Source organism: Anoplopoma fimbria, chromosome 24 (assembly GCF_027596085.1).
Source record: "Anoplopoma fimbria isolate UVic2021 breed Golden Eagle Sablefish chromosome 24, Afim_UVic_2022, whole genome shotgun sequence".
Lineage (NCBI taxonomy): Eukaryota > Metazoa > Chordata > Actinopteri > Perciformes > Anoplopomatidae > Anoplopoma > Anoplopoma fimbria.
The window spans coordinates 19307574-19324054 of NC_072472.1; the positions used below are offsets into that span (position 1 = coordinate 19307574).

The 16481-nt window shown below is 40.9% G+C and overlaps 1 protein-coding gene across 1 annotated transcript; it reads right to left on the bottom strand.

Annotated features, from left to right (window-relative positions):
* Positions 1 to 7869: 7869 nt before the first annotated feature.
* Positions 7870 to 9927, bottom strand: flrt1a (fibronectin leucine rich transmembrane protein 1a). Its single transcript, XM_054626501.1, has one exon. It carries the CDS (start codon positions 9925 to 9927, stop codon positions 7870 to 7872), a length of 2058 nt encoding a protein of 685 aa, XP_054482476.1.
* Between the last annotated feature and the right edge of the window lie 6554 nt (positions 9928 to 16481).

A 16481-nucleotide genomic window follows, 5' to 3' on the forward strand; every position in this document is an offset into this window, starting at 1 on the left:
AATGCGGGGCTTTGCAGACTATGATTTGGGAACTCTATGGTTGATGTAAGGTTCAATGTCAAAGCACAAACATGACATCTGTGATGTTAAAACCCTGTTTATTTGTTTACATACTGTATGTCCAATACAATACCTTCTGCTCCTTCTCGAGAAAGGAAGCGAGAACAGGATGGAAGCTGAAACCAAGAGGACACAGTTGTTTTTAGCGCAGTTGATGGCAATGATTTAAAAAGTGTAATAGATATGTTCAGTCTGAGTGGAGCTAGATGAACCATTAAAGTGATGTGTCAGTACCACCTACCTTTGAGGTGTTTGATCACAATGGCTTTGTCGACAATATCAGAGCGCCGCTCAAGTCCCAAGTGATTAAAATTGATCACTCCACGGGATCCGTCGCAGAAAGAAAATAACTCTTGATACAAAGATGGGTAGTCACCATGAATTTTTCATAACATTTGATCTGACTCATGGCCTGGTGATGGTTTACCCACTGACAATTTTCAAAGACAAAACTATTGAAAGACAGGCCTGAAGAAAATAGTGAGCCAGTGGCTTATCCAGAAGGGTCCGTGTAAGTTATAAGAGATGTTGTTCACTCCTGGTCCAAATGTGAAAAGCTTTAAACCAGCACATTGCAGCTTACTCTTCATCTTATCAGGCTATTTTTTCTTTTGCAGCATGACAAATACAGCAGCCACTTTGTTCATTGTTAAGTTTGAATTGGCCTTGTTGGATAATTTCTTCAATAAATTAGCAAATAACATGATTTTTAGTGTACAAAAATGTGTACAGCACATTATAAATGAAGGTGTACGAGAATGGGGTATTTACATTTGAGTGTATAATGAGGTTGTGGGAATTAGAATGATGTCAACAGCTGGGCTTCTGTGTAAACATCCATCAGAAGGAAGGCAGCTGGGAGACAATAGCAATGGAAATCAATGGTTACTCTACACGAATCCACTGTGCTACCAGAATTTCCTTTTCAAGAATCCATAGATGTAAAGACCAAAGGAACAGGAAACACATGGTACCACTGTATCCTGAGAGAACATAAGAAAATCCATCAATCCATCCATTGAAAGTTTGCACTTTTGGTATCCAGGGTGGTAAAGGGGGCTGGAGCCAATCCTGGCTGTTATTGAGCGAAGAAAGTTACACCCTGGACATGCTGTGCTATCAATGGGCTGACACATTGAGACAGTTGCATTCACACCTCACATTCAAAGTCATCAATTAACGAGCAAACTCCACATAAAGGGGCCGAAGCCTGCCAGCGTGTTCTAACCTGGAACCCTCCTGCTGTAAGGTGACAGTGCTAACCCTTTTTATATATAATCTATGTGCTAACCACAGCACCACGGTGCAGGCCCCAACATAAGAATAGTATGATGATAAAGCAAAACTTAGAAAACAACAGGTTGCTGTGTTGAGCATATATGTACACTAATAAACTGAATAAAATATCCATCATTAAAGGAGCTATATTTAACATTCTGAACGTAGAAGCAAACAATTATTTGCTATGTAAAGATATAATGGAGTGATGTCTACCTGAGCAAAAAATGAAGTCATTCTCCCTCTGTGTTTGATGTTAACCAATGTCCTCCTTGCTTGGTTGACGTGCATGTTTTTAGTGCTTTTTAGTACTTGTCTGTGTGAACCACTGCTTAGCTCTGGGCCACCAATCTTCACTTTGCTCATATGGTGTTTTGCCATCCCAACCAACAGCGTCGTTGCGGAAGCGAAGCACCCAGACAATAGCTATTTAGCACTGCAGCTGACGCTGATGAGAACGTTAATAGTTTTGCAGGTACTTTGACATAAAGATTAGCTAAAATAATTATTTGACATCTTAAAAGCTATCATTTTCGCTAGCTACAGGTATTTTATGAGCGTTTAAGCCCTTAGTTGCATATTGTGGTGCCGATTGTGCAATCCAACAGCTCATTTAATCAAATAGCAACAAAAAAAAATTCTAAAAAATCCCCTCACACACAGGCCACCACCACTTGTCCACATCTGCTTAGAGTTGCTCCAATCCCTGTGAATTTAACAACAGGTGTTTTGTACAGAAAGACTAAGTAGCCAAGTTGCACAAATTCTGACAGCATGCACATCAGTTTTCGTTAACAGTATCAGTTTTATTAAGTGACTCCTTCAGAGTCTATTTACTACCTTATAGAACAACTGCCTCAGTAATATCCCCATGATCTAATTGTAAAACAGCTAGGCTAAATTGGTTTACAAAATGTTATTTCCTTCTAGTCTGGAGCACTACCTAAGTAATTTGAGCCACATCATAGTGATAACACTTCAGGATAAATAGCACACTTCATAGAGATGTCAGGTTACCTACAGCAAATATGTGCTGCAACAAATTTGTCTTTGGTAATCCTTTGCTTCAATTCAATATAGAAGAAAATCTCTCACACCTACAGCAGTATGTCTCCATTTCTCTTGTATATTAACTAATAAAAAGATTGGAAGCTGAATAGTAGCAACTTAAGAAAACAATATAGCATGTCTGCAGGTTAAAGCTGGACACTAAGACCTCGGAACAAACAAAAATAACAGGTGTAGGCTGGTATAGTATTACTTGAGGATCATTATGCAGAAATAAAATTTCTGAAGGCAAGAAATCCTGACTGATAAACACATAAAAATAAAAAATGCATAACACAAGATTGGAATCATGTCAATTGCCTCTAAAGTGCTCACAACATGGCGACACCTGAGCCTCAATGGCTCTTAGCTAACGGTGCTAACAGCGCTAACAGTGTTTGCGTGAGGGGGAACTGGAGGGTGGGTGCTATGCATCCTTGACAACGCTGTAGGTTGGGACAGCGTTACCAGCTGTAACCGCCATATGAGAGCAGTGCAGCATGATGGCATTGAGCTAATCCATTGAGTCTTGCTCAGATGCACAAACATGCACTACAAAGGAGCGTAGCCGGCCTGGCTACATAAACAAAGCTGCTTGGATAACAACACACAGAGGAAAAGCAAATTCATTCACTGCTCTGAGTTCTTCAATTTGATTTTGTGAAGATAAAGCAACAAAAAAAATGTCTTATTCTGATCTTAAGAAAGGAGTTGCAGTTAAATCTTTAAGGTCAAGGAATGCTCTGTGTCTTCTCAAAGAAAAAACGTAATACTGAGTTCAGGGGGACTATGTTTCTAACCCTGTAGAGAGCCAGTTTGTCTCCCTGCTTTAAGCAATTGTGTTGTAACTGTAGCCAATGCAGACTCTTCAGGATCATCAAGGCTCAGACAAGACATTTCTTCCTAAATCCAGGCAGCATTATATTACTCTTATCCAAGAAAATCAGACTGCCAGCTAATCAACCCTTAACTGTTAACATTATTAAACCATCTGCGTTAAAACCCAAGCAAGCCCATCTGCTGTGAGACTCCTCAACGACTTCCATCGCCAACATCTCCACGATCTCTTTCCCTGCATTATCACCTCTTACGGCCTCATTGCCAAAATCTTATTTCTCATATTTCATTTCAGTCTGCTTTTTTTTCTTTGCTGCACACTGAGATTTACTGGGGATGGTCTTAAATTGTCCAGGAGTGAGGCAGAAAATAGGTTACTGCCCAACCTTCAGGTCACAGTCATTTGAGTTGTGATCCAGCTGACCATGACAATAGGATACTCTTTATCTCTGTGAGCACAAAAGGTGTTTCAGAGGGGAAGTGCTCTATCCAAGACCAGCAGAGACATATGTACTACTGGCTGTGAAGCCTTCCATGATGACCATGAGGCCAGGGTGGGGTGTCCTTTAGACAAAGGCTGAAAGAGGAAAATAATAATCTTTTTATTTTTAGTATAAGTATCATTTCTCAGGTTTCTATATTTTAAAAGTTATAATATTAATTTAGCACTACATTCCTATATGATTGTTGGACTTGCAATGGACAGTCAAAAAAACAGGATGAAAATTGATGACAATAAACCAGAGATTCCGATTTTTGTTCTTTTTTATCAGACTTCACGCAGCGGCACGAAAATCTGTATACAACTTTCTTACATACCTAGCACTAGTCCTTAAGACCTGTGAATACATTTAGATGTATATCGGTGCTGACTTTGAGATGGTGAGGCCTTCAATGTGAGCACCGGAGGACACAAGCTAAAACAATTTTGGCAGTAATTTTAACACTTTTTGTGGTATACAAAGAATCTGATGATGTTGAAGACCTTCAAGACATATGTCTTGCTTACACCTACCTCCTCAGGCACCTCTGCAATGAATCAAATAAAGACCGGCCAGGCAAGCCTAGGTTATCACAGTTCATCACATTCACGATGAAAATGGCTGAATGAATCAGATTTCAATAAAAACTAGGATCAGTCCAAATTCGGATGGGTCACTCCTATACCGACGATCAGCACTGTTAGTATGCGAAGTGCGCGCCCCGGATACCTGCAAACTGTAAATGCATTCATATATATTTTAATCTAAGCAAATATTACATTAACCATACTTGCCCCTGGACATGCTGGAGAAGTAAAGATGTGATGGATGAATTTTCAAATGTTTTGCTTCCTCTTAGCTGTTCATTCATGAGTCTAAGCGGTATAAACTTTATATATTTTTCTATCAACCTTGAAATTAATTAAGTTGTGATGGATTGACTTACAGCTCCAGCATGTTGAGGAGGGGATAAGCCAATCATCTTCTGTTGCTCTGCATGGGGAATTCAATTGCGGTTATGAACTGTTCACAATGCTTTACAACAGCAGTTACATTCTTGATCCATGGTGATTCTAAATAAATCTCTCACAGACCTACCACATTCCCATGGCCATAGACAGTAAAAAATGGCAGCATTTTGCAGTTCTATGGCAATCCAATGTGTGACGGCAAGGAATACAAGTTGCAATGAGGAAGGGAAATAAAAATAAAAATAATGGCAGTTTGTACCTCAAGTTCACAGTTTGAGGCAGTCTTGAGTCCAACACTGTAATTCAACAATTGAGATCGTAGACTTTAGAAATAAGCCAAATTTGCTACATTTTGGGGACACTTTTCTGATTTCAAATTACAGCGAGGGATTGATATTTGCACTGACAAATGTAAGGATATGTTTACTGGTTTGCTTCAACACCCCATGAGAGTCCTGTTTCTGCTTAACAGTGGTTTAACTTATCAAATGTACTCCAGGGTGGGTGGTGTGGTTTAAGGTGCAACATAGGACACCTCCGACCCAACCAAGTTACTTATTGTTTAGTTTTTAATTTACTGATTTGTACTAACTTGTATAGCAAATGAAAAAACTTTTTCCTTTACTAAAATAACGAGTGGCTGTGTCATAGGTGGAAGGAATTCAGATATAACAGAATGGTACCCAGCTGATACACAGGTACAGTCAGTAGAGGCTAATTACTCGATTTCATCTGTTTTGATGAAGTCGTTCATTCGGAGTTCAGCCTTGTGGAGCCCCGGGTTGAATGTAAATGTAAAGTCACTGAGAGCAGCAGCCTTTTAACTCTAAGATCCATCTTATAATCTCAGCTGGTTCCAAGGTCTGGCCTCAGGCTGCAGTTGGCACTGTTTTATCCCAAAGGTATTCAGATGCCTCATCAAATGAAAACAATATGTAGGTTTAATTTTGGCTTTTTGGGATATATTTCATCCCCTACCAATACCTCTACGAGTCATAAAAATATTCAGTTACCTCAGGCATCAGGTGAAATGACAGGTTGCAGTAATAACAAGATTATAAAACTTTTTTATTGATCCCCTCTGAAGATGAATTCATAAAGCAAATTCCACACATATCTCATGTTCACATATTATTATTTTTTTACGCAAAGTTATGGCACCATTACTTTCTATAATTTCACCAGAAAAAATATTCATGTGGCTGTGGCCATGGTTTTATTTATACAAATGATGAGGAAGTACGTGTCTTTGTCTGAATTAACCCACTGAAAAATAGCAATTACACTATATCAACATTCCCCAAAACAGAATTAGCCGGGCCAGTAAAATGTTTAAGCCAGTGATCTCGGGTTAGAGTCAAAATATACATTCCACTGACGTATTGTCTGACACCAGTGTAAAACTCCGGCGGACAGAACAGTCAAGGAAGCACAATTGGTTTCCCCTTTGGAAGCAACACAGTGGTAAACAACTGATGGACAATATTAAACCCAAGGGGAGAAGCTGAGTATGACAAACAGATTTATGCATGGGTGAACTCCACTGCGCCAGAGCCATCAATTCTCCATCTTTGTCAGTGCCTGGAGATGTTTCTTTAGCCTCCGTCTCACCATGGCTGTCGTTACATTTATCCCTGTTCCTCTGCTAAGTGCTAATACATTTACATTTTTAGTGCTGCTCAGTAATAAAAGAGGTGGAATGAGTGGAGGCCTTTTAGCATTGCTAAAACAAACATCAATGAACTCATCTCACTGAGGAGTAACCCCACCTTCAAACTCCCCCGACAGTCCATCCACCCACCCACAGCTTGGCCACTTCTCCACAGTGCAGGTCAACAGTGTTGCGGTTTGAATCTCCTCAGTCTTACCCACAGTTCTCGCCCTCATTTCAAGGTTCACTCACTAGAGTCTGCCTCACACGGGAAGCTCCACATAAGTAATTTGTCCAGTCTGGATTCTCTGTGAATGCCTTTAAGAATGTGGAGGAAGCATTTTGTAACCAAAATTTACCAACGGAAGTCACGGGCTAAGCACACAGGCACAAAATGGGAAAAAAGGGGTAGAGGTTGGTCTTTCCTGTCTGAGTGGACCGACATGCTAGTCTTCGGGAAGACTACATATTATAACCAGCTTCACTTAAGTATCCACTCTGCTGCATTCAAAAAAATATGAACCTGGAGGCAGCCTTCAGGATAATTTCTTCACTTCCCGTATTTTGTTGTTTAGATAAAACAATTCACCTGCCTTCATCAAAGCTGGGTTTCATCAGTAAGGGCGAAAATTAAAAAAAGCAATTTTAGCAGAGACAAAATCACAAACCATCACTTAAGGAACAAAATAAATAAATAAAAAGAGCTGTGCAGGATTTGATTACTAAACAAACCACGGATAAAAATAGCAAAGCATTTTTCAAACACAGCCCAGTCGGTATCTAAGTAAATTATCTACACGCTTGTGCTGCATCTGCTCATCTGATGCAACACTACAATACTGACCTTGTGTGAATGATCTCCAGAGGTATAACCAAGGCCAACCAGCCATGATAAGATCTTTAACCTGCCAACTACTGAATAAGGTAATAACAAGCCTACTTTAAGACAAGTGGTTATTGGGTCGTTTGAAATAGAACAATTCACAGCTTTACAAAGCCCTTTCCTTGGATAGCTGGTAGGGCACATCAATATAGTTGAGGCATTCGGAACAATGACTTGATAAGACTACATACTGTGTATGATTTGTGAGCAGGGAAAGAGTAACAAAAATGTCATCTCACTATGTCTTAATCCATTTTGAATTGACCACTGTGGCTTCTGTGTGTGAGAAAGAAACTCTCAACTTAGCACCTATGCTAAGTTTGACCTTTCCACAGTGTATACATTCTTCACGTACATGTCACACGGAAAGAGCACGAAAGAAAACATACACAGGCCATTACTAAGATGGGGAAGAAACAGTCAGCTGTGCATTTACACCTGGGGCACTGGCTCCTGCTTCCTTCAGTGAACTGTTCTCACATGGACGCAGTTCCAGTTAATCACATACAGTACTTCCAGTGAAGTGAACAGCAGGTATTTTGGAATGGGAGACCAGAAAAAGAAGGCACAGAGGGGTGCTTCAGAAGTGTCCATGCGAAGGGAAATTGTGCATCTATACAGCTTACCAATAACACTGTGAATAGGATCTGGTACAGTACATCATGTGTAACAGTAGTCTATATCTGGGATTCCTCCTTCTCTATAGCCGCGGTTGGTGCCATGTCCTGCATTAGAAACATGGTTGTCACCTTTGTACAGGCCGGTGCCATTGGAGGGGTATATGGTATGAATGATGTAATCCTCTCGTAGGGGTTTAGGCTGCATTGGCTGGCAAGCCGCCATAGGCGTCATCTGGAACCCCGGACTGCGGATCTCCAAGATGGTATTGTCCTTCTTGGTGCCTGACTCAATGTAATCATCATAGGTCTTGTTTTTCCGGGAGTTGCTGCGAGTGTAGGTGTCACGAGAACACAAATGCCCAGTCCTATGTCCATACCAACAGAAGATGCCAAAAATGAGGGCCAAAGATACAATGGCGGTAGCCCCACCAATAATCCCTGCCAGGGGCAGGACTGTTATCTGCTTTGAGTCTTCATCCTCTTCCTCCTCCAGAGGGGTGAGGTCAGACGTTTCAGCTTTTGCACACACGAGAGCTTCATCAGAGTCAGGATCTCCAGAAATCGCCCCCTTGCTTTCTGAACTGGCCGCGAGTGGCACCATACAGATGATGTAGCTGGAGCGAGGTTGGAGGGAGGTAAGCAGGTACTCTCGACGGTCGCCCCGGACCAGAGTCTCCGTGATCGATCCCATGGCGTTCCCAGTGCCCAGTCGGAGCCAGCTCAGCCTGAATGAGGAGCTGGGCTGGGCCACGCTCCAGGTAACACGGACACTGTTGTGAGAGAGAGGCTTCACGTTGAGGGCCAGGCTCTTCCCCACACCACTGCTGCTAAGAGTGTAGTCTAAGCCAGAGTCAGGAAGCCCCAGGCCAGGTCGCTTTGAGCGGAGGGTGAAGAGAGAACCTTGTGGAGGGGTGTGAGTCGTAGAGCTATCGACTCCAGTGCCGCCCACTCTGTCTCTGGTCCCTGCTGTCCTCACCACCTCACACTCCTCCATCTCGCTGGCCAGTTCTATCAAAGCCATGTCTCGAACCCTGTCAGGCCCATGGCAGGTGAGACCTCGGACAGTGATGGAGTTGCCACGGGCATGCAGCCAGTCATACAGCCAACGCAGGTTGCAGCCACAGTGCCAAGGATTGCCTCGAACCAGCAGCTGGCCCAGACTGTCCAGGTCTTTGAACAGTCCCTTCGGCAGAGTGGTCAAGTTGTTTCCTGACAAGTCCAGCCTCAGCAGCCTGTGCATGCCATCCAAGGAGCCACGGGGCATATGAGTCAGGGCATTTTCCTGTAGAGACAGGCGCTGCAGATGGGCGCTGGGCAGGTTGACAGGTGGGGTCTGGAGAGAGTTACGGACTAGGGACAACTCGGTCAAGTTGGAAAGGCGGGAGAATGTGTCATCGGCAATACGCTGGTTTGCCAAAAGGTTCCCATCCAGGACAAGACATCTAAGTGAGGCAAGGCCTCGGAAGGCGTGGGTTGGGATAGTGGATATTCGGTTGTCATCCAGACGGAGTTCTTCCAGTGAGGCTGGAAGTCCTGAGGGGATACTGGAAAGGTGGTTGCGGGAAAGAAAAAGTAGGCGTAACCGTGGGTTGTCAGCAAAGGCCTGGTCCTCAATGCTGACAGTGGAAATTGAATTGTCGTCCAAGTGGAGCTTCTCTAGCAAGGGCATCCGAGCCAGCGCACTACGAGGAATAGTGCGTATGTTGTTATCCTGCAAATGCAGTTCACGGATGGATGGTGGCAGGTGCACGGGAAATTCATCCAGTTCATTATCATACAGGTACACAACACGGACGTCAAGCTGGCGCTCCAAGGAGGTGGGCAAACCTGGGTTGTTTATCTGGTTGTTCTGCAGGTAGAGGACAGACGCCGAAGGAGGCAGTGAAGGGATGGAGCTCAGGCCACGATCATTACAGTAGATAAAGTCCTCATCGCATCTGCATACAGATGGGCATATCATGTCCCTGTCCCCAATGTACCCTTGTATCGTGGCTGTAGCAAACTGAAGCATTCCGGCACGTAGTGTCAAGCAAAGAAACAGCAAAAAGAGTCGGGCCCGCAGCTTAGCCACACCTACAGGTGCCATTATGGTGAACATAAGCACTGTCTTTCTTTTCAAGGTGAGTTGTTAATCCTCAATTCGTTCCAGTGAGCTGGAATCCTGTGACCTCCACCCTGAGAGAGAGAAAGAGGAATAACAGTCAGCACTGATTCACAAATGAATTAGTTAGTGGTCCCAGACAACTAAGGTGATTTCAGTTATATTTTCAGTTCAGCTTCATACTATACCTTCATTGTCTTATGTCTAAACGATATTAAAGCCTAGTTACATGCTACAATGATCAAATCTAAACAGAAGATACAGATACATTTTGAAATGAATGGCAAGATTGTTTGGCTGGATCCAAGAGGATTTCTCTTAGCAAAAAAAAAAATTAACTGCACAGCCAACCGTCATTATGTTGAATTAGCAACAGTAAGCCAAGATTATTGACAGCTAGAGGACTAAACTTTAGTGTGTCCTGTACTAAATGTTTAAAGCAGAGTGAATATTTAGTCTCAGGGAAAGAAACTCTGGAATTGACGAATCCAATCATACATTTAGAATTAAGCCTCGTGCACAAATGTGAAGTCTTGAGAACATTCTCCGCTTCTGAATTATTTAGGAGATCTTGAGAGGCTCTATAACTCCATTAGTAGTTGCCAGCAGATGGCTGCATTAGCTAGACAGAGCTGAAGATACTTTTCATAATCAAGACGGAACAACATGTTTGAGCTCAGAGCAATCGTCTTCAAGAGCTCAGTTCTCATCAAGCAGTAAAGATGGCACTGGGCACTAAAAGACTTGATAAAAAACATCTACGTAAATCATGTCTTCTTAATCTAGTTGTATCGAATGAATAAAGTACAATAAAATGGTAATGGAGCTGTTAATGTGCAGCAGAATGCAAATTATGTGACAACTGATTAACTATTTCTAGTCACCACAGTTTTGCTGTGGGAGTCTACATGAGCTGTACTCAGAACTTGATTGGCATCACAATTTTCTGTTTTTATTGATTAAGCGAGATATGTCACAACAGTAAGTACATCATTGACTACAGATATTTGGAATTTGGAGTGACAACTTGAGTCCATCGCAGTCTTTAATAACCAGAGCCATTAGTCAAACAGTTAAGGCCCACACAGCAGCAAACATAGTCAGGCTGTAGTATTGATTTCCTCACAAATCCGAGGTGATCTGCCAGAGCCAGTCGGCTCGCGTGCATATTACAGGATTCCCAGGAAAATCAGACAGTGCAATCATCGAGCAAATGAATGACAACTCTGCTGGGAGTTGACTTTGCTGAATATACATGTACAATCATAAATCTGTGCTTATTCATAACCAAAACTTTGTTGACTACACTCATTTTCAAGTGTAATGAATGACTGTTAGAAACAAAACAAATCCCACCAAACCCTCAGCTGGTGGGGGATCATTTAAAAGCAATTACTGTCTATCCTTTGTCAGTTCAAATGTTTTGCAAACTCTTCTTACAAATATAGGATTGTACTTCTCCGCTGAGAGCTGATGAGAGGATGATTTTATGACCATCTTATTCAACATTAGCATAGATTTGATTGGAACTTAATGGTCTAATTATCAAACCTATCTAGACCCCTTTGAGCTGCCAGTATGTTTTTTCAGTAGTGCTTGTCAGATGGGGAAATGGCTTCAATCTGAAACCCCCTTCCCTTCACATCTTTCGAAAACTGTCAATCTCACATTCACACCCGCATTACGTAGTGAGTGTGAAACTAAGAAAGAAGGCAGGGTTTGAACTTATCTCTCGACTATTTCTTTCACTTTCTTCCTTTGAGAACAGCTATCAACACTTTTGCCTCCCAACATGGTCTTTTTTTAGAATAACCAGACCCTTATGCATGTTGATCGTGACTATCGGATACTTCTACTTAATTAAATTGGCTTAGACTACACCAATCTCCTAATAAAGCCTCTTAAACTCTAAAAATTCTGATCACAATAAAACTGACAAATATGGATGGGGACAAATTCAGAAAACAGTATGTGTAAGGCACGATGACATTATTCACAGGAAAATTAGGTGTCTGAGGTCGAGGCTGGCTATATGTAATTTATATTTTTGTGGCAGCAGATTGTGTCGCTTCACTTTACCTCACTGTTTATACATTTCTATATACCGAGTCCTTGACAACAACATGTCATACTTGACGTTAAGAAAGAAAGAATAGTTTATGACGATTTTTCTTTTCGTTTAGTGTCTTCACTCAGTGTAGTATGATGAAACATTTGCAACTAATAATTGTGGGTTTTTCAAAGCATTTTGGGCTTCTTTCCCCTGTCCTATCCAGATATTTTTCAAATATTTCAATTTTTATAACCCTGGCAGGGCAGCTCATTACAGAAATCTACATGTAAAATCTTGCAGATAATCTGTTCTTCAAGATGTTGTACAAATACTGTATTTCTTCAAGGCATGTCAGGCTTGGGACTTCAGTATAATTCAATAGAAATAGAAAAAGCTTCAATAGAAAATGAATATACATATAAAAGTGCCTTTATTAAAAATATCCCCATTTTCACAGCATTATTTCCAAGTTTTAGCTTTACATCATATATCTTGTTTGACTTATGTCCGTCTCAATCAGCTATAACATCTCCCAACTCACTCATCATGAAACTCCATTTCTGTACCTATATCAACTATAAACTTCTTGCCAGTGAAGCGGTGTCAGTGCACTCTAGGACCTGAGGAGAAAAGATGGTATTGTTTATACAAGTTGTGCTGTATACCATATTGGTCGACTTTTATGACCAAAAAGACTATACACTGCATCTTCTCTGAATGTTTACAAGGTTATGGTGTGTGTACATGTGTGTGCAAATGTGTATAACGTGTCTGTTGGGCGGATGAGTAGTGCTAAAGAATGGATGACTTCTGAATCCCTGGAGCTTCAGCAGTGAGTCTCTTGAAAACTGGAGTATTTGGGTCAGCCCTTTAAAAACAACATAGAAGTGATGCGAGATTGAAGTGGTGCAGAGTGCCAGAGGGATTAATAGAGCATATTGAGCTGTGATTCTCTTGTTTAAGCAGGTGCTACAAAAAATGTCATTTCAGGATGTTCTGCCCTATGGTTGCTCATTTTTTCCCCCGTTCTATTAGAGAATGATGTAAAAGCAAAAAGCGCACCTCAATGCTCTTTGTGTTTTGAATGTTTCTGCTTTGGACATGCTTTGTGTTTGTCTGTCCATGCACGATCAAATTGCAAACATTAACTCATATGGGGACAATCTATATGGTGGCAGTCTGTAGTTCAGTGATCTGTAGAGGGGAGTAAAGAGGGGATGTGGGGTAATGTGTTAGCCAGACAGCCAGCCGCCTCAGGCAGAGTACAGCACACACACAACAACCCCCAATCTAATACTGGAACCCAAGACTGGATCGATTTACATAAAAAAACAGGGAGCGAGAGAGAGTGACAGAAAGCAGCTTTGAGCAAGACCTTTGAATCCCATCTCCCCATTAATTCCCCCACAGAGGGATAGGACTGGGAAATCTGGAAAAACGGATTTTGGATGACCGAAGGGGCTGCTGATGTATCAGGAAATCCACTTTACTGATGGCAGGGAAAAGATAATAGTGGCCAACAGCTTATCTTACATGCCATGCCCATGGATCGTATTTTAGATTTACAGATTGGACATGCGGAAAGGATGACGCAGAACACGATGGTTATGGTGATGACAGGAATAAGTCCAGGGATCTGAGACAGAAAAACATAAGAGAGGCCAGAAAAGCATGGCCTATTAATTTTGTTTAATCGTAGAGGTTGTTGGGTTTTCTATTTGCGCCTATGTCATTTTGTCCCTGCAATGCTCTAGCTAAGAGACCATGTCTTTGCAATAATGTACTATAATCTTCATGATATTAAAACATGGAGATAAAAAAACATGAACTTTAATCCCCAAAAAGAAACAAACAAGGCAGAAATAAGCACCGCAGCGTACAAAAAACATGAAATATTTTCCTCTCCATAGTTTGCTTCTTTCACATATGCAAAAATCATGATCTTCGTTGTCACTTTTATGTAAAAATAAACAGACACTGCAGTCATAATGGGAAATGATGTTCGAGTGTTTTGAATAAAGCCATCTGTATTCATCTCCCTGCATATCCCATTCAAACCAAATGAGCCCTTGCGTTTGTGGCTCAAAATGAGTTATAGTCGTGAATTATTTGATGTGCCAGTGCATTACAATCCGTTAAAATCTCGTATTATCTTCTCTCCTTTGAAAACATGCCACGTGAGTATGCTATAGAGGCAGATTGAATAATATGTTAAAGCCTGAATAAGTAACGGATTCTTACCCCCACACTAACTCAGTTTTTATTCTTGGTTTATGCACCAATTTCCTGGCATGAAGGAGTGATTGGATTTGTACTCAGCAGTTTCTCATCTGAGCTGCTGACACCAAGAACCGGGGTATGTGACATTCATAAAGATTTGTGTTTTTCCGGATGAAATAAGTTGTCTTTTCTTTGTCATATAGTCTATAATAACACTTGAGTAAAAAAGACTGTATTTCCTGCTGTGTTAGGATTAAGATTTAAAAAAAATACTCCATCAAGAGCTTAAATTCTTCAATTACATGTACAAATAAACCAAATATTTAATTCCATTTCTAATAAATTACATATTACACATGTATAATTGAATCTGGATTCAATACATTTAACTATAACCAGGCCAAATCTTCCAGTGCACAAAGCACTTTCAGGGATGTTTGCATCCAATTGCTAAAAAATCGCTATACAAATCAATATTTGCCCTACAAATTGACAGTTTATATTGTGTCCTATACTCAATATTCCTTTGAAAATATGCTGTAGCAAAGTAATAGAGATAGTACAGCAGCAATAGAGTGCTTCACCTAATTCACAGTTGGGGGTGTGCCTCATCTTGGGGGGCGGGGTGGTTTGCTGGTGCAGCTCACAGGGCCCTGAAGTAAGTTGATATATAGCGCTACAGCACTATAACATGTTTTATCTTTACAGCGCTATAATATGTTCTGTCGTGGCACCAGTCTAATTCCCTTTCCACTGCAGCTGGTGCTGCCTCTGAATTATTTTGACTCAGTGTTTCTTCCTCCAGACAGCCACATTACAGGTAAATCCTTTCAGCATTAACAAAAGGGCCACAGCTCCTTGCAGCAATATGGTCCTGCATTGTGTGCAAAGGTAGGAACAAATCTTGGGGGGGTGGGGATTATGTTGAAAATGTAATAACAGGATCAGTCATCTTAACTGAAGTAAACTGGGTGGGTTTGTTGTTGAGTTGCGCAATAATAAGTTCAGTTAAGTGATCAACCTATTTAAGAAAAAAACTGAGTAATCCAACAAACAGTTATTTAGTTTGGCACACCACTTCGGTCCAGACTGAAATATCTCACAATTCTAACTTGTCCAATATGTTCACTTTTGACCAAATTACCTGCAAAATGAATGACATTCCCATCAGCCTCTGCTTTACTTTGTGTTTAGTGCTAATTAGCAAATGTTAGTGAGTATTTTTAACGAAATAAGATGGTGAACGTGGTAAACAGGATACCTGCTAAGCATCAGCATGTTGTTATGTAAAATATATTAATATATAAAAATATAATTTAGTTCCCTTTTTTTATTTCTACCGTTAGTGCTACTTTCTCATACTACTTTGTTCCATTTAAATGCCTATTTTATTGTTTTAGTCTATTCAGATTTTACATTTGAATGTCTGTTTTTACAGTTTCTGACTACATTTCATTGTGCGATCTTTTATTGTGTAATGACAATAAAGCTGAACCTTCAACCTTTAACCTTAAAAATGGCCTTTCAGATATCCAATGAATTTTCTCAAGTAAGTTTTCTCTGCCTTTGTTTGCTAATTAAGGAAAAAACTACATGCCTTTGTATTTCATCTATGAAGCAATTTAAAATAAAGGTCTTGATATTTAAAAGGAGATTTGCTGTTCTGCCACACTGTATTGGATGATACAGTGAGATAGCACGAGCTTGGCAGACTAGCTGGCAAATAATCTTTAGATGTGTCAGTCTGTGTCAGCGGTCATAACAAAGTCTTTGATCAATGCCTCACTGGCTTCGCAAATCATTTGCACTGCTTTTAATGTTGCTGTTTTTTCTTGGTGCTGCATAAAATAGAGGAAACAGTTTACTCTAAAGAAAAGTATTTTCCGTTTAGAGAAAACATACTTGATCATTTTAAATGGGACATATAATAGCAAATTTATCTTCTGCCTTTGAGTCAAGGAGTCGGCCTATGGTTGCCACGCTTCAGCTAGGACTCTGATTGGATTTTTTTATTATTATTATTTGTAAGGGGAGGGAGGTTGGTTAGCTTAATTGGTAAAATTTGAATTCAACCCTGACAAGTTCTAATATAAATACAGGGCTGTGGGAGGCACAGGCAGCGGAGTCACATGACAAGGCTGTGCTTTCAGGGTGAAAATGAGCCCACATCAGAAAAAAACAACAGGGACAAGAAAAAGATAACATCAATGAAAAACCTCTCTGTATCTGACACCTTTAAAGGGCTGTCGGGTTATGTCTGGCAGCCATACTGGAGGTC

Bases quoted from the DNA above. Each gene is read 5' to 3' on its own strand.
- flrt1a (XM_054626501.1), bottom strand. From the start codon at position 9,927: ATGTTCACCATAATGGCACCTGTAGGTGTGGCTAAGCTGCGGGCCCGA.